Source organism: Drosophila arizonae, chromosome 4 (assembly GCF_054131065.1).
Source record: "Drosophila arizonae isolate 15081-1271.41 chromosome 4, UAZ_ARI_1.0, whole genome shotgun sequence".
NCBI lineage: Eukaryota > Metazoa > Arthropoda > Insecta > Diptera > Drosophilidae > Drosophila > Drosophila arizonae.
This window is the reverse complement of record NC_142924.1, coordinates 44,118-61,510: the sequence shown is the minus strand read 5'-3', so window position 1 is coordinate 61,510 and position 17,393 is coordinate 44,118. Positions and strand designations below refer to the sequence as shown.

The 17,393-nt window shown below is 44.0% G+C and overlaps 2 protein-coding genes and 1 long non-coding RNA gene across 15 annotated transcripts in view; 1 reads left to right on the top strand and 2 right to left on the bottom strand.

The window, feature by feature from the left end:
- Positions 1–4,166: 4,166 nt before the first annotated feature.
- The window catches only part of LOC149268915 (uncharacterized), a 13,696-nt gene continuing 469 nt past the window's right edge, over positions 4,167–17,393 (top strand). For 2 of the 13 annotated variants that reach the window (XR_016269918.1, XR_016269914.1), the window contains exons 1-19: positions 4,171–4,571; positions 4,735–5,634; positions 5,726–5,975; positions 9,386–10,085; positions 10,245–11,144; positions 11,236–11,485; positions 13,529–13,802; positions 14,125–14,276; positions 14,353–14,424; positions 14,492–14,736; positions 14,801–15,262; positions 15,412–15,546; positions 15,653–15,799; positions 15,866–16,158; positions 16,271–16,352; positions 16,408–16,552; positions 16,634–16,904; positions 16,990–17,247; positions 17,306–17,393. The exon at positions 17,306–17,393 is cut by the window's right edge. This is a non-coding gene — a long non-coding RNA (uncharacterized LOC149268915). Of the gene's footprint in view, positions 4,572–4,734; positions 5,635–5,725; positions 5,976–9,385; positions 10,086–10,163; positions 11,145–11,235; positions 11,486–13,528; positions 13,858–14,124; positions 14,277–14,352; positions 14,425–14,491; positions 14,737–14,800; positions 15,263–15,411; positions 15,547–15,652; positions 15,800–15,865; positions 16,159–16,270; positions 16,353–16,407; positions 16,553–16,633; positions 16,905–16,989; positions 17,248–17,305 lie in introns of all 13 variants that reach the window. The other 11 variants (XR_016269923.1, XR_016269921.1, XR_016269919.1 and 8 more) reach the window with 11 other exon arrangements.
- LOC149268916 (uncharacterized) lies at positions 10,264–13,531 on the bottom strand. The gene has a single exon (XM_089468057.1). The coding sequence runs from the start codon at positions 12,877–12,879 to the stop codon at positions 11,584–11,586; it is 1,296 nt and encodes a 431-aa protein (XP_089324183.1). The 5' UTR covers positions 12,880–13,531; the 3' UTR covers positions 10,264–11,583.
- LOC149268914 (uncharacterized) overlaps positions 12,831–17,393 on the bottom strand; it is a 30,470-nt gene continuing 25,907 nt past the window's right edge. The window contains exons 1-2 of the mRNA XM_089468056.1: positions 13,697–17,393; positions 12,831–13,636 (exon numbers count right to left, since the gene is read on the bottom strand). The exon at positions 13,697–17,393 is cut by the window's right edge and continues 25,907 nt beyond it. The gene's annotated coding sequence lies outside the window, so the exon portion shown is untranslated. The remainder of the gene's footprint in view (positions 13,637–13,696) is intronic.

The following is a 17,393-nucleotide window of genomic DNA, read 5'->3' as shown; positions in this document are numbered from 1 at the left end:
ACACCAGCGTGAATTTGCTTAATACCTGAGCGACAGCCACCGTGACACTCAACAATAAAGTGCGATCTGTTAGATAGCAGCAGAGGATGCGGTAGAGAGCATCCGGCAATAGCATCTTGAGCTTATACTTCAAGCCTGTATGCCACACTCGATCAAAGGCTTCTTTGATATCCATGTACACAGCAGAGCAGTATTTATGGTCATCAAACGCTTTAATAATAATTGGGTGACTCGACCCAATTGCTGTTCAGCTGAGTGCGCTTTGCGGAATCCAAACTGGTGGCTTGGGAATCGCATTTACAAGAGTATCTTGCTCCAGCATACGGCTCAAAATAAGATACTCGAGTATCTTTGAGAGGCCAGACAGCAGACTTATTGGCCTGTATGATGCGACGTGTTGCGTAGGCTTGCCAGGCTTATGCACCATCTTCACCATCGCTAACTTCCAGCAAGAGGGGAAATGACCCAGTCTAAAAGAGTTATTGCATATCAAGACGAGATACAGAATAGCCTTCATCGGCAGCGCTTTAATGGTGTGATTATCAATTTGATCCAATCCAGCCGCTTTTTATACCCTGAACCCATTGAAAATGGGAAATCAGGGTTATAATGGTTTTGTGAAAAAGTATGTAACGGGCAGAAGGAGGCGTGGCAGACCCCACAAAGTATATATATTCTTGATCAGCGTGACGAGCTGAGTCGATATAGCCCTGTCCGTCTGTCCGTCCGTCCGTACGTCCGTCCGTCCGTCCGTCCGTCCGTCCGTCCGTCCCGTCCGTCCGTCCGTCCGTCCGTCCGTATGAGTGCGTCGATCTCAGAAGTTATAAGAGCTAGAGAGCTGAAATTTGGCATGCATACTCGTGTGTACCATACGCAGTACGAGTTTGCTTTATTTTTTCGATAAATCGTCCGATAACTTTTTTATCGAGAATAATCGAAAAATTGATTTTGTTTTTTTGGCCTAACTTGAACATTTTTAGACCTGGAGTCTTCAAATTTGTGTTGTATATAAAGTTAATCGATACAAAGATTTTGTAATTTACAGATTTTGGATACCACGCCCCCTTCTCCCCCAATTTGTAAAAACGCATTTCAAGTACTAGAGACTTGTGCTTTGGAATGTACACCCATATTTATCATATGATTACACTCTGAAAGTTTCATTAAGATCTTATGTCTACAAAAGAATTATTCGACAAATAAATTCTCATAATATTGCCCACACTGCAGCGCAGCCCAACCGCAGTCGCTGCTTACTGCGCAGTTAGCAGAGCGCAGGCTTATGCGTGCGTGTGGATGCATGTGTATGTATGTGTGCATAAAAGAAGTGCAGAATGATTAGAATATCAGATTAGAGGGTTCAGGGTATCTCCTAGTCGAGCAGTCTCGACTAGAGCTTTCTTACTTGTTTGTTCTCTAGCGTGCTGATGTGACTGATGACCTCAGCCGCAGTGACTGGCCGAAATGAGACTGAAGCAGTCAAAGATGGCTGGCTAACTTGAGCCTCGATCTCGGCCAGATCACTGGGCGGCGTAGTCACGATTGGCTGAAAACGCTGCTCAAGACTTGCAGCAAATGTTTCGGCCTTCTCGGCTGTTGTCTTGCACCAGACATTTTGCGCATCAGAGCCATTGCCACTGGAGGACTTCAACAGCGGTAGATTTGGAGCAGGCTGCCGCTTGATCTCGTTGGTCAGTCGCCAGAGCTTCTGCATACTATATCTATCAGTTGGATCGATAGATCTAAATAGCTCTTCCTCATACTTCTGCCTAGCATATATGAGCTCTTTGCGTATGCGATTCGATAGCCTGTTGCAGAGCATCTTAAGCATCGGATTGCGACTTCGAGTCAGATAGCGCTTGACTTGCTTATGGGCCTCGATAAGTTGCAGAGTCTGTCTATTTACGCGATATCTAGTCCTCTTTATCGTGCGTGGGTGCTGTGCATTCGCATAGTTTGCAGCATCTTCAATGTTTTTTACAAAAATATTGACCGCATCATCAATATCGTCAGCACTGTTGATCTCAGTGTTGAGCAAGATTTTGTCGTTTAGATAGCTCTGAAATTTGTTGATGTTAGCGTTCAGATCAAGTAGATGGCCTTTTGCTCTGCTGGTGACAGGCTTCTCAACCAGCTGAACTTGCAACGGGAGATGATCAGAGCTAAGCTCGAAAGAGTCAGTGATGGTCAGCAAATCTCGCCTGATGCCTTTAAATAGCGCAAAGTCAATGGCAGACGGAGTTTGGCGCGAATTAAACGGAAAATGGGTGGGCGACCCAGTTGCCAGAATGTTGCAATTCACTTGTAGAATACTATTGACTAGCATTCGGCCACGGAGACAAGATCTGGCGTTGCCCCACCACTGACTTTTCGCATTCCAGTCACCACCGACTATAAAAGTGTCACCCAAGGATAAAGCAGGTTGTTGAAATCTTGCCCAGACCAGATGACTTGAGGCGGGCAGTAGATTGAGACAATATTGATATGACGGCCATTTTGCAGGCTGACTGAAACTTCGACAGATTGATGCGAGTCGTTAGATGTAAAGCGCATAGCATAATGGCATATATGTTGTTTAATTATAAAGGCTGCACCTCCTCTGCGCCTGTTTGAGGGGTGATTTGCTAAATAAACAATATAGCCATTAATAGCAATGCTATCGCTATCAGTCAGATGCGTCTCAGACACTAACATTATGTCTATATCGTGCTTGACGAGATATAGATTGAGCTCATTAAGCTTTTTCTTGACACCGGCAGCATTCCAAAAAGATATGTTCATGTTGTTGACACGTTGAGATACAGCATGCTGCAGTGCAGCGCTGCGTCTACTGGCATTTGGGGAAGTGGATACATTGTTAGACATTTAAGCGCTCATTGGGACCAAATTGGGCCAACAGGCAGGCCGTGAGTGTGGTCATCATCTCAATGAGTTTGTCTATTTTAGCCTCTAATCTAAAGCTAACTTGCACTGGCATACTTGGCACATTCGCATTCATTGGCTGCTCGAAACGTTGAAAATGAACACCCCCACTAACAGGATGCGCACCCCCATCTATTGGTTGCGGATGCCTACGGCGCGTACTCAGACTACGGCTACGTTTTGGCTGCGGCGGCCGCTGCGCGCTTGCCTGCCTAGGCAAACGAACTTGTTGCTGTTGTTGTTGTTGCTGCTGCTGTTGTTGCTGGCTAACTTTGGTGGCTTTTTGCCTAGACTGACGCTGTTTGCTGCTAATAGCTGCCGGTCCGACAGGCTGAGCAAATTGAAGGCCCGCCCGAAGAGCAGCCGAATAACTGGGCCCTGCACTAACAGTTTGCGGTCGTGACTGAGGGGGGGCTTGCTGAAAAGGATTTGGCATATTTGCTCGATTGCTCTGAGCAGCTGCTTTTTTTTCTGTTCGTATGTCTACAAAGAACACACATTAGTGATCTCCGCCTCTTCCCATTCTCGTACATGAACAGCTGACCTGCAGCTGCATGATGAGGGGAAGAGTACGGGGATACTCTTTATTTATTTAATACTTTACAATAGCATTTTTTATAAATATAAATAGCGCCTATGAGATAATTAAAATCTAAAAAGGACTATATTTGTCGAAACTTTTCATTAAATGATTAAATTTAAATGGCCATAAGTGCACAAAAATAACAGTGCAGCTTAATGTTACAAAATACTAATAAAAAGAGCAAATTAAAGATAATTCAAAATGACAATAAAGTGCTTGAGTAGCTTACAATAGACTAATTAGATGAGTAAGATATAAGTTTAACAATAGTAATAGATGGCATTAATTAATATAATTCAATTTTTTTTTTCATTTATAAGCATCTACAAGATGCACAGAGAAAAATAGCCCCAAGTGGCCAATTGGAATTTTGTCCGTATGTCTAGATTGATCTCTAGACGGCCCGGATGGCGGCGTCTGCCGGGGGGCTCCACTGCCGCACACGCACGAAACACGAAACCCGAAACTCTAAGTCGGATCGACACTCGGCTCGGCTCAGCTCGGTTCGGTGCGCACTCGCTGCCGCTCACTCGGACGACTCCAGGGAAACTGGACTGCCCAGCGCCTCCACCAGATTGAGTACCGATTCGGCTTCGATTTACTCAAAGCAGTTCCAATCCCCGATCCCAATTCCAATTCCAATTGGAAATGGAAATGGAACCGGAGACGGGAAAAGCTTTGAGCAAATCAATTGTCCACCGACTGTGATGGCGAGAATTTCACCAGCAACAGCCGGTAGATGGCCGAATGGGTAGGCGCTAGACAGTCGCTAGAATCCATATCTATCCCATTATTATACCTAGTATTTTGTTTAAACTGGAATGAATTGGCGCCCAAAATTAAGAGAATGTTATCTAACAGGGCTCAACTGGCTAAACAATGATATTAACAGCCGCGCAGGGCTGCCATATCTTATTAAACTACTTAACATAAATGCGAATGTAAAGTGTGTATGTACAAGTGTGTGTGTGTGTGTGTGTGTGTGTATGAGTGAGTGAGTGAATGTGTAAATCTACAAGAAATTGCGTTGCGCGAAAAATCAAAAACTAATAGCTACAATCAAAAAGTGAGCGAATTAACATTAATAGTGAATTAATTAATTAAACTAAATACTAACTATACTAAAATACTACTAATGAAAAAGAAACTGACTAATAATACTACTAATATTGTGTGTGAGTGTGTGTGTGTGTGTGTGTGTGTGTGTGTGTGTTGTACTATATTTACAGGTTGTTTTTCATGTGATGGCTGCTCGACCGGTGGAGGGGGGACGAACACGAACATCAGAGGCTGGCAATCAAGGAGTGATGCAGCAGATCAGTGGCGACATCCAGCGGGACATCCAAGGAGTACAGGTAAGTAGTAGGAGTGGATTACATCAGGTGAGTATATTTAGAGTAGCAATTGTGTGTACAATTCTAATTCTGTCGTTTACTTGCAGCATCAACTGGAATTTTAAAAGTGAGACTGGCAGTGGAACCAGCCATGTAATCAGCAACAGCACTGGCACTTGGGTGGCCAGCACCAGCTGCTGCATTGACTGCAGTTGCATCCACAACTGCAATGGATATGGACATGGACATGGACATCGACATCTTCATCAGCGGAGACGGAGGCGGCGTCCAGAGTGAAGTTGCCAGCCCGAAGACTGGAGACTGGTATAGGCGCCAGCAGTGCAATATGCACCACCAACACCAGCATCGGCAACAGGATCATCGGCGTCATCAACATCAGTGGAAATGGCGCAGACATCAAGTGGCTTCAGCATCATTAGCTCTGGTGCGAGCAAATGCATGCAGTTATTGGCTGACACCCATAGAATTGGCCAACATCTGTCGTATCGACAAGTGTTTGGCCATGGAGTACAGGCGCGTATTCATCCATATTGTAGTTTGTTTACATTTTGCATAGACTAACCATAATTTGATTAATTCTAGTGCAAAATGTCGTGTCATGGGCAAATGCATGCAGCCTGTCATCTAGCTGCAAGCCCATACACATTGAATGGCCAATTGTCGCCCACAATTGACGACAAGTAACGAGAGTCTCTGTCTGCACCCACAATGACAGCCTGCCGGTCATCAATATGGACACATAGCAGGGAGTGCAGAGCAATTACTATTCGATTGGTAATGTACCACTTCTTGATCACAATCGTAATTCGATAGGAGTCAAGGAATTGATGTAGATAATAATTGTGTTGTTTTTATTATATTGCAGATCAGTCATCATCCTCGCCGCAGAAGCAGCATACTGGAAACCATCGACGCCAACAACAACCAGGATGTGCAGCAAACAGGCAACAGCGAGTCATCTTTGTGCGTATATTGATGTATTGTGACCAAAAGCAGTAATCACGTCGATTTAAAGCTAATGAACAATTGTGTTTGTACTCTCATCTTCTCATTTACACCATGCGCAATTGCGACAAGAGTGCGTTAGATAATAAGGAGGAGTGGATTGTTACTGGGTGAGTATTGATATTATTATTATTAAGTGAAGTGGGTGAGTGTAGAAAATTTATAGTAGTTGAATTAGGTTTGTATAGGCTATAAGAACAGGTAGTCATTATATATTTGGGGTCTCATTTGCAATTTGTTGCCTGCTACTGCTAATGCTGATGCTGGCAGACAAGCAGGTTGTTAGCGCGGACATCATATCTATTAGACGATCCAGCTTGTTGACGATAGCCTTGTTGATGGCTGAATTAGCATTCTCAATTGAATTTGAATTTGCATTTGCATTTGCATTTGGATGCTTGCGTTCGAGCAGCATTAGGCCAATCAATTGATCTAGCTTCATTTCAATACTGCTCGTATTATCCCTGGCACATAGATATTGATGAGTCGGGAGGAGTTGCTGCGCTTGCTGCCTCTGCTGCTGCACCTGCTGCTGCTGCTGCTGCTGCTGCTGCTGCTGCTGCTGAAGTAGTAGTTGCTGCATATTTTGAGGCTGAATGCGTTGAATTTGCTGTTGCTGCTGCTTTTGCTGCTTTTGCTGCATTCGCTGCTGCGGCCAAACACTTGGCTGTTTCACATTTAGTCCAAGTTTAAGTGCGTCGGCATAGCTGCCAACCATAGCATTGCTCAGATTTAGTGGCTGCTTGGGCTGCATGGGCTGCTGATTGAACTGTAGCTGATTGACCTGTTGATGTGTAGTCTTCTTCTTCGCCCTCTTCTTTGACTTGATTGGCTGCTGCTGCTGCTGCTGCTGATGCTGCTGTTGCTGCTGCTGCTGCTGTTGCTGCTGTTGCTGCTGTTGGAATACTGGCTGCTGCTGCTGCTGCTGCTGCTGCTGCTGCTGCTGCTGCTGCTGTAGTAGTTGCTGATGCTGCTGCTGCTGCTGTAGTATATGCAGCTGTTGTTGCTGTTTGCTAGCATTTGTGGCCTTGTTCAGGTGTCTTTTAATAATAGCCGCTGTTGCAGCATTATTATTGCGATTTGACGACTGAGGATTCGCTGTCGCTTTTGTTTGACGCGCCAATTCGGCGACTAGTTTTGAGGCTTGCTGGAAGCCTTGTTGATTGGCCATCTTTTGCTTGCAGGCCTCTTTGAAAGCAACGCAGCCGCGATAGCTTGCCGCATGCTCTCCCAAACAATTGGCGCATTTAGCCGGCTGGCTAACATCGCCCTTTGCTCGTCCGCAATCAGTGGATGCATGGCTGCCGCTGCACTTGACGCACACGAATGGCCGGCGGCAATAGTTCTTCGTGTGGCCAAACTTTTGGCATCTATGGCATTGCACCGCATCGGCGTTGCGCAATATCCTCTCAATTTTGACTCTCTGGCCACCCAAACACTCAATGTTCAGAACATTTGTGCTGTTTGGAGCGGCCACCACTTCAACCTCGAACAGGTCAAGAGGCTGGCGAGTGAATCGCTTCTTGATTACACTGACAAATCTGACCGTATGGCCCAGATCTGTCAGTTGTTGACGAATCCAATCTGTTGGCGTCGAACGATGCAGATAGCGTATGCAAAATCTAAATCCTCGATCCGCTGCCAATTGGTAGGTGTGCGATACAATGCTCTCCTGAGCGAAGTGATGCACAAGTTTGCGATATGCCGCAATATTGGCGCATTGAATGCGCAGACCTTGCCCAGCTGTCGGTTTAGTGTAGAAATTAGCCGTACCGATCGCCTTCTTAATCCCCTCCAGTACTGGCATTATGTCTGGCACAAACGGCAAGTACAATGGAGTTGGCCGATTCTTGCGACCACCATTCGCATTGCCATTGCCATTGGCATTCGTATTGGCATTGTCATTGTTATCGATGACCTCATCCTCATCCACCTCATTGTCATCGTCATTGAGATCTTCATCCATATCAATATCATTAACAGCATTTGCATCAACATCATCATCATCATCATCAATTGACAATTGACACTTGTTGTTGCTCTTGCTGTTGCTGTTGCTGTTAATGATGTTCGATTTATTGGCTCCATCTGTTGGCCGCTGATCAGTTGCAGCTTTGTTAGCATTTGCAGCAACCAATTTGTGCGCAGCTGCCATGGCGGCAGCTTTCTTAGATGTGGTCGGGGCATCTTCATCAATAATATCGGATGCAACAACCAGTTGCTTTTTGAAAATCATGGCAGACAGCTTTCGGTTAGCTGGTGCATTGCTGGCAGCCATTTTACGGCACGTTGCCACTGCCGAGGCAGACAGTGGAGGTGGCGGCTTGATACATTTATTAGCCTCGCTGCCGCTAAATAAATGATTCAGCAATTCATTAACATCAGCAGAGGGAAACTCATCGGATCCATCAGCGAATGAGTGACTGACTATCTCATCATGATCAGCTGCAGCTGCTGCTGATTGTTGTGAAGCCGAATCGCAATCCATATTCAGTTTCAGATTGAACTTGGATTTGGATTGAGACTTGGAATTAGATTTGCTTTTGGTTGAAGAATCGGCTACAATTGCAGTGGAAATTGTAGCAGAATTTGTAGTGGCTTTTGCAGTTGACAAAGTTGCTCGAGTAGATGGCGTTGGATTGCCACCAACGCCATCACTCGACAATTGTTCGCATCTCTGCAGAACTTTCAGCAGCTCGCCATCATCGATGGTGGTGATGTCGCTGCTATTGACGCTGTTGCTGTTGTTGTTGTTGTGGAGCTTGTTGGAGCAATCAGCTTCTGATAGTAGCTGAAAGCTATTGCCGAAGTTGGCGTCCTTTTTTGCCGCAATTTTCTTATTAGATTCCGTATTAGATTTTGATGTCTTTGATTTAGGGCTATTTCCCTGATTACTAGCTGGCCTCTTGTTCGAGATTAGCGCCTCATTGTGCATCTCGAGTTTTTGTAGTAGCTGCTGCTCATCCTGCTGCCTCTGCTGCTTGTGCATTTGCTGCTCCTGGGCCAGCATTGCGTGCATCGCACGCGCCAGCACAGTGGCAGCATTCTCTTTGGCCTGACCATTATTACAATTGCTATTGCCACCAACCTGATTTGGCCCACTCGCCTCGCGCAAGCCAATTCCAGCCAGTAGATAATCGTCAAGGGAATCAACATCAACGTCACCATCATCATCATCATCCACCTCCTCCTCATCCACATCATCCACAAACAGCTCCTCGTCAGCGCCAGTCTCGTCATGGTCGGCGAGACTGCCCGAGAGTGCGTTGTACATGATCGTTTGATTAGGCCACTGGACACACGTACGCCGACAGTTATTGGATTGTTAGATGGCACTAGTAGAAATATCCACTAAATTTAGCAGTAAGAGTTGTTGGAGTCTCTGTCTCGGATTAATAGCAGTTTTGAATAATTCACAAAAACAAAAACCAACAAGAAAAGAAAAAACACTAGATTTTCACTTTTAATTATTGGCTGCGATTTATTCATGTAATTATTGACTTTTTTATATTTCTTTCAGATTTTTGTCCGTATGTCTAGATTGATCTCTAGACGGCCCGGATGGCGGCGTCTGCCGGGGGCTCCACTGCCGCACACGCACGAAACACGAAACCCGAAACTCTAAGTCGGATCGACACTCGGCTCGGCTCAGCTCGGTTCGGTGCGCACTCGCTGCCGCTCACTCGGACGACTCCAGGGAAACTGGACTGCCCAGCGCCTCCACCAGATTTGAGTACCGATTCGGCTTCGATTTACTCAAAGCAGTTCCAATCCCCGATCCCAATTCCAATTCCAATTGGAAATGGAAATGGAACCGGAGACGGGAAAAGCTTTGAGCAAATCAATTGTCCACCGACTGTGATGGCGAGAATTTCACCAGCAACAGCCGGTAGATGGCCGAATGGGTAGGCGCTAGACAGTCGCTAGAATCCATATCTATCCCATTATTATACCTAGTATTTTGTTTAAACTGGAATGAATTGGCGCCCAAAATTAAGAGAATGTTATCTAACAGGGCTCAACTGGCTAAACAATGATATTAACAGCCGCGCAGGGCTGCCATATCTTATTAAACTACTTAACATAAATGCGAATGTAAAGTGTGTATGTACAAGTGTGTGTGTGTGTGTGTGTGTGTGTATGAGTGAGTGAGTGAATGTGTAAATCTACAAGAAATTGCGTTGCGCGAAAAATCAAAAACTAATAGCTACAATCAAAAAGTGAGCGAATTAACATTAATAGTGAATTAATTAATTAAACTAAATACTAACTATACTAAAATACTACTAATGAAAAAGAAACTGACTAATAATACTACTAATATTGTGTGTGAGTGTGTGTGTGTGTGTGTGTGTGTGTGTGTTGTACTATATTTACAGGTTGTTTTTCATGTGATGGCTGCTCGACCGGTGGAGGGGGGACGAACACGAACATCAGAGGCTGGCAATCAAGGAGTGATGCAGCAGATCAGTGGCGACATCCAGCGGGACATCCAAGGAGTACAGGTAAGTAGTAGGAGTGGATTACATCAGGTGAGTATATTTAGAGTAGCAATTGTGTGTACAATTCTAATTCTGTCGTTTACTTGCAGCATCAACTGGAATTTTAAAAGTGAGACTGGCAGTGGAACCAGCCATGTAATCAGCAACAGCACTGGCACTTGGGTGGCCAGCACCAGCTGCTGCATTGACTGCAGTTGCATCCACAACTGCAATGGATATGGACATGGACATGGACATCGACATCTTCATCAGCGGAGACGGAGGCGGCGTCCAGAGTGAAGTTGCCAGCCCGAAGACTGGAGACTGGTATAGGCGCCAGCAGTGCAATATGCACCACCAACACCAGCATCGGCAACAGGATCATCGGCGTCATCAACATCAGTGGAAATGGCGCAGACATCAAGTGGCTTCAGCATCATTAGCTCTGGTGCGAGCAAATGCATGCAGTTATTGGCTGACACCCATAGAATTGGCCAACATCTGTCGTATCGACAAGTGTTTGGCCATGGAGTACAGGCGCGTATTCATCCATATTGTAGTTTGTTTACATTTTGCATAGACTAACCATAATTTGATTAATTCTAGTGCAAAATGTCGTGTCATGGGCAAATGCATGCAGCCTGTCATCTAGCTGCAAGCCCATACACATTGAATGGCCAATTGTCGCCCACAATTGACGACAAGTAACGAGAGTCTCTGTCTGCACCCACAATGACAGCCTGCCGGTCATCAATATGGACACATAGCAGGGAGTGCAGAGCAATTACTATTCGATTGGTAATGTACCACTTCTTGATCACAATCGTAATTCGATAGGAGTCAAGGAATTGATGTAGATAATAATTGTGTTGTTTTTATTATATTGCAGATCAGTCATCATCCTCGCCGCAGAAGCAGCATACTGGAAACCATCGACGCCAACAACAACCAGGATGTGCAGCAAACAGGCAACAGCGAGTCATCTTTGTGCGTATATTGATGTATTGTGACCAAAAGCAGTAATCACGTCGATTTAAAGCTAATGAACAATTGTGTTTGTACTCTCATCTTCTCATTTACACCATGCGCAATTGCGACAAGAGTGCGTTAGATAATAAGGAGGAGTGGATTGTTACTGGGTGAGTATTGATATTATTATTATTAAGTGAAGTGGGTGAGTGTAGAAAATTTATAGTAGTTGAATTAGGTTTGTATAGGCTATAAGAACAGGTAGTCATTATATATTTGGGGTCTCATTTGCAATTTGTTGCCTGCTACTGCTAATGCTGATGCTGGCAGACAAGCAGGTTGTTAGCGCGGACATCATATCTATTAGACGATCCAGCTTGTTGACGATAGCCTTGTTGATGGCTGAATTAGCATTCTCAATTGAATTTGAATTTGCATTTGCATTTGCATTTGGATGCTTGCGTTCGAGCAGCATTAGGCCAATCAATTGATCTAGCTTCATTTCAATACTGCTCGTATTATCCCTGGCACATAGATATTGATGAGTCGGGAGGAGTTGCTGCGTTTGCTGCCTCTGCTGCTGCACCTGCTGCTGCTGCTGCTGCTGCTGCTGCTGCTGCTGCTGAAGTAGTAGTTGCTGCATATTTTGAGGCTGAATGCGTTGAATTTGCTGTTGCTGCTGCTTTTGCTGCTTTTGCTGCATTCGCTGCTGCGGCCAAACACTTGGCTGTTTCACATTTAGTCCAAGTTTAAGTGCGTCGGCATAGCTGCCAACCATAGCATTGCTCAGATTTAGTGGCTGCTTGGGCTGCATGGGCTGCTGATTGAACTGTAGCTGATTGACCTGTTGATGTGTAGTCTTCTTCTTCGCCCTCTTCTTTGACTTGATTGGCTGCTGCTGCTGCTGCTGCTGATGCTGCTGTTGCTGCTGCTGCTGCTGTTGCTGCTGTTGCTGCTGTTGGAATACTGGCTGCTGCTGCTGCTGCTGCTGCTGCTGCTGCTGCTGCTGTAGTAGTTGCTGATGCTGCTGCTGCTGCTGTAGTATATGCAGCTGTTGTTGCTGTTTGCTAGCATTTGTGGCCTTGTTCAGGTGTCTTTTAATAATAGCCGCTGTTGCAGCATTATTATTGCGATTTGACGACTGAGGATTCGCTGTCGCTTTTGTTTGACGCGCCAATTCGGCGACTAGTTTTGAGGCTTGCTGGAAGCCTTGTTGATTGGCCATCTTTTGCTTGCAGGCCTCTTTGAAAGCAACGCAGCCGCGATAGCTTGCCGCATGCTCTCCCAAACAATTGGCGCATTTAGCCGGCTGGCTAACATCGCCCTTTGCTCGTCCGCAATCAGTGGATGCATGGCTGCCGCTGCACTTGACGCACACGAATGGCCGGCGGCAATAGTTCTTCGTGTGGCCAAACTTTTGGCATCTATGGCATTGCACCGCATCGGCGTTGCGCAATATCCTCTCAATTTTGACTCTCTGGCCACCCAAACACTCAATGTTCAGATTTCTGTTGGTATGTTGCAGAGAACACACAATAATGATCTCCGCTTCTTCACACCTCATACATGATCAGCTGACCAGCAGCTGCATGGCGAGGGGAAGATAGTACGGAGATACTTTTTATTCATACAATACTTTACAATAGTATTTCTTAAGAATATGAGTAGCGCCTATAAGATACTTAGAAATATACAGAAGGTCAATATTTACCGAAACTTTTCATAAAATGAATTAATTTAAATGGCCATAAGTGCACAAAAATAACAGTGCAGCTTAATGTTATTTCTGTTTGTATGCCTTGACAGAACACACATTAATAATCTCTCTTTCCTCCATTCTCGCCCATAACAGCTGACCAGCAGCTAAATGGAGAGGAGGAGAGAATAGAGAGATATTCTTTATTCATATAATACTCTTCGTTAGCATTTTTTTTGAATTTACATGGCGCCTTAAGTTACTTAGGTCGATATTAGCCGAAACTTGCTCACATGAGCTGTTTAAATAGTCGCAAGTGCAACATTAAATTGCTGTGCAGCATTGCGTTACATATTATACAAAAGAGCAGATCAAAAACAAAAATGAATAACATTTGATGTGCTTAAATAACTAGTTTAAAACTAATGAGTAGGTTTAGTTATAATTTTTATGTAGATTAAAACAATAACAATTGATACAATTAATTAATTCATTTTACTTTTAATTCTATTTGCAGGAACACCTATAAGATGCGCAACAAACTTAGCAGTGAGAAGATCCGCTAATTGGATTTAGAGAGAAGAGTCGGGACATCGTCCGGTCATTTTCTCCATACTTGTCTAAGCTAATATAACTTTTAATTAAATTCTTGAACTTATATCTATAATTCTTTTCATTTTATCACCTTTATTTCAGTCTAAAAAGTTAAATTAAACCGCAAGTGCAATTTAGGAGAGATTGTGCAGCTGTGCGTTTATACGTTTATCGGGATGCATAAATCAAAACAAAAGGTAATTATCGAAAAATGCATAAATGGCAATGGGAATTTACAATTAGTTATAAAATGTGAGTAATAGTGCTTAAAAATGTACTAGTATATACTATTATAGCAAATAATTATTTATTAAATGGTAAGCTTTCATTTCATTAATATTCTTATATATTCATTTCATAGCGATATTTGTGCAAAAATATCACAAGTGCTATCACATATGTGGTTTCAGTTGCAATATTACTAATATTATTTTTAATTTGGATTAATATAGTTTATAGTTGATTAAGAAATAATAAATTTGAATTCCAATAAGTTTTTCTTTTCATTTTGTCTTATAGAACTATCGCAAAAAAAAAAAAACAATCGCGAAGAGAGGTTGTGCACCCCTGGTATGCATATCGATATGCACAGATAAAAACATATGTTTGAAGAACATATGATGAAAAGGCAGAGTGCAATTTATTGCAAAAGTTGCAACTGAAAGAGATGAGTATGGATTCTAATAAGAATAATGAGATAATTATTAATAATTAGATATTAATTAATAAATTATTCATCTGTTTCAGCAATTTCTCCCAAGTGCAAGTGAACGTGTGTTCGACAGGCCGAAGAAGTGAGTGACGCAAAATGGCTGCGAGGTAATGTTAATTATACATATATATATATAAGTGTTTATACTTAATGTTGTTTTGTTTTTATTTGCAGGGAATCATCCGGTGGAACGAGAGGTAGCAGCTGAGAAGACTCCACATCCCAATCACCGAGCAGTGCCGCCAGTTTAGTTAAGTTGATTGTGTAGTTTAAGCCAGTGCATTGTAGTGTTGTTTTGCTGCATGTGTGTATGTGCATACGTGCCAAATAAAACTTTAATTGAATATAAAATTCAATTTGAGTTTTATTTGTTAGGATACCCTTTGCAGATAGGATATGTGAGGACGACCAGTTTCCAGGTAAGTTGCTTGCATATACCAATGGCCAATTGGAATTTTAATGCAGATTTATGTTCTTTTTTAGCGTATATGCTTGCAATCAGTTGCTGGGGAAGGACCAGCCTGCATCGGCCGAAGAATCTCCTGGATTTGTGTTGTGTGTGCGCGAAGTGCTCGCTGTGGGTGGCAGTGGCGCCAGTTGCCGAAAGATTGGCAGGCGCGACTGCGAGGCAGTAGCGTCGCCTATATTTTGTGTCGCCCCAGAGGTGGGGGTGTGTGGGACTGCGTCATACGATGGCGCGCCGTTGCGACGAGCCTCATTTCTGCGTCGCGCTGCCATTCTGCGAAGATTTTCGCTGGAGTTGCGGGTTGAGGCCGGATATGACCTCGTGAATCTCTCTGCTAAAATGTTGCGGCTGTGCTCGCGAAAAGTTATCGGGCCGTATACGGGCGGATGTCGGCGAAGATAATTAGCGTGTAGCTCCTCGTCGAACTCCGCTTGTCTTCGCTGTTGTCGCTGTGCGCGCAACTCGATTTCATTAGCCAGGTGAGTATTGACGAGGCTAGAGTATCTGGGCATAGTTAGCCGCTGTGGTACAAACGGATAGTGGGCTATGCTTCTAGCCTCATTGTTGCTGTGTACTCGCAGTCTATCATAATATTTAATGCAAATATTATTAAATAATTCATCCACAGATAAGACGCCCAGCTCAGATCTGATGCGAGCATTTGAAATATAATATTGAGCGCCAGATATGGTTCTCAGTGCTCTGTTGTGTGCAACTCTGATGCGGTCGAACTGAGTTTCGGATAGGAGCGCACCCCAGACAGGTATAGTATATTGCCACAGTGGCGCAACTAGTTGTTTGTAAATTATCGTTTTAGTTTTTAGAGACAATTTACTATTTTTATTAATCAGCCAATCTATCTTTTTCAGCCGTGCCCTAATCCTCGAGACGACAGTGGTGACATGAGTGCCGAAGTGCAGCTTTGTGTCCATAGTGACACCCAAATAAGGATGTGAAGTGCCGTTTTTAATTGCTTCATTGCCAATGCGGATATCCTGGTATGGCGATATCCTTTTGTAAGTATGCATAATGTGCATAGTTTTACTAGTATTTATTGTAATGCACCATTTCTTCGCCCACAGAGCTAATTTGTCCATATATGCTTGTTGCTGAGCTAACGCATCTGCTTGCCGACAGTTTGCTGAGAGGACTACGACGTCATCGGCATAAGTGGCTAAGAGGATTTTATTTCCAGAGGCATAAGTTGGGCTTGGAATATCACTGGTGTATATGTTATACAGCACTGGCCCAAGCAGGCTACCTTGAGGCACCCCAGCGTGTATTTGCTTGGTTGCAGAGCGGCATCCTCCATGGCATTCAACAATAAATGATCGATTTGCTAAGTAGGAGCAAAGGATTCGATACAGAGCGTCAGGTAAGAGCATCTTGAGTTTGTATCTCAGACCTGAGTGCCACACTCTGTCAAATGCTTCTTTTATGTCCAAGTAAACGGCAGAGCAATACTTATGTTCTTCATATGATTTCAGAATGAACTGCGTGACTCGCCCAAGCTGTTGCTCAGCTGAGTGGGCCTTGCGAAAGCCAAATTGGTGGCTGGGTATAGCATTGGTAAGTGCGTCTTGCTCAAGCATACGGCTCAGAATTAAGAACTCTAATATTTTAGATAAGCCAGACAAGAGACTTATTGGCCTGTATGATGATACATGCTGCGTGGGCTTGCCGGGCTTGTGTATCATCTTGACCAGTGCTAACTTCCAGCTGGTAGGAAAATGGCCCATTCGAAGTGAGTTGTTGCATATTAAAACAAGGTATAGTATTGCCCTCATTGGCAGCGCTTTGATAGTGTGATTGTCGATATTATCTAAACCAGCTGCTTTCTTCTTCTCCAGCGTGCTAATATGATTAATGACCTCTGTCACTGTGACTGGCCGAAAAGAGACCAAGGCAGACGCTGGTGACTGACTAATTTGCGCCTCAATTTCGGCCAAGTCGCCAGGTGATGCAGAGATGAGAGGCTTGAAGCGTTGCTCAAGGCTATCAGCGAAGACTTCAGCTTTCTCCGCCGTTGTTTTGCACCATACATTATTGGCGTTAGAGCCATTGCCATCGCTGGACTTTAATAGTGGCAGATTTGGAGCCGGCTGTCGCTTGATTTCGTTGGTAAGTCGCCAGAGCTTTTGCATACTGTATCTATCTGTGGGGTCGATAGAGCTGAATAATTCTTCTTCATATTTTTGCTTTGCAGATTTTATATCTTTGCTGATGCGATTTGACAGCCTATTGCAGATCTGCTTTGCCAGGGGATTTCGGCTTTGTAGAAGATAGCGTTTGATTTGCTTCTTGGCCTCAATCAACTGGAGAGTCTGGCTTTTGACTCGAAACCTAGATCTGGTTATCTTGCGTGGACACTGCGCATTGGCAAAGTTTGCAGCATCTTGGACGTTTTTGACAAGAATATCAACAGCATCATCAACATCATCTGGACTGCTGATTTCAGTGTTGAGTAAGATTCTGTCGTTTAGGTAACTTTGAAATTTGCTTATATTAGCATTCAAATCCAGAAGATGGCCTTTTGCTTTGCTGATGATCGGCTTCTCAACCAGCTGGACTTGCAATGGGAGGTGATCCGAGTTTAGCTCGAAAGAGTCA

What these genes read in the sequence shown, in the direction of transcription:
- LOC149268916 (XM_089468057.1), bottom strand. Translation starts at nt 12,879, where the DNA reads ATGAGGTGTGAAGAAGCGGAGATCATTATTGTGTGTTCTCTGCAACAT.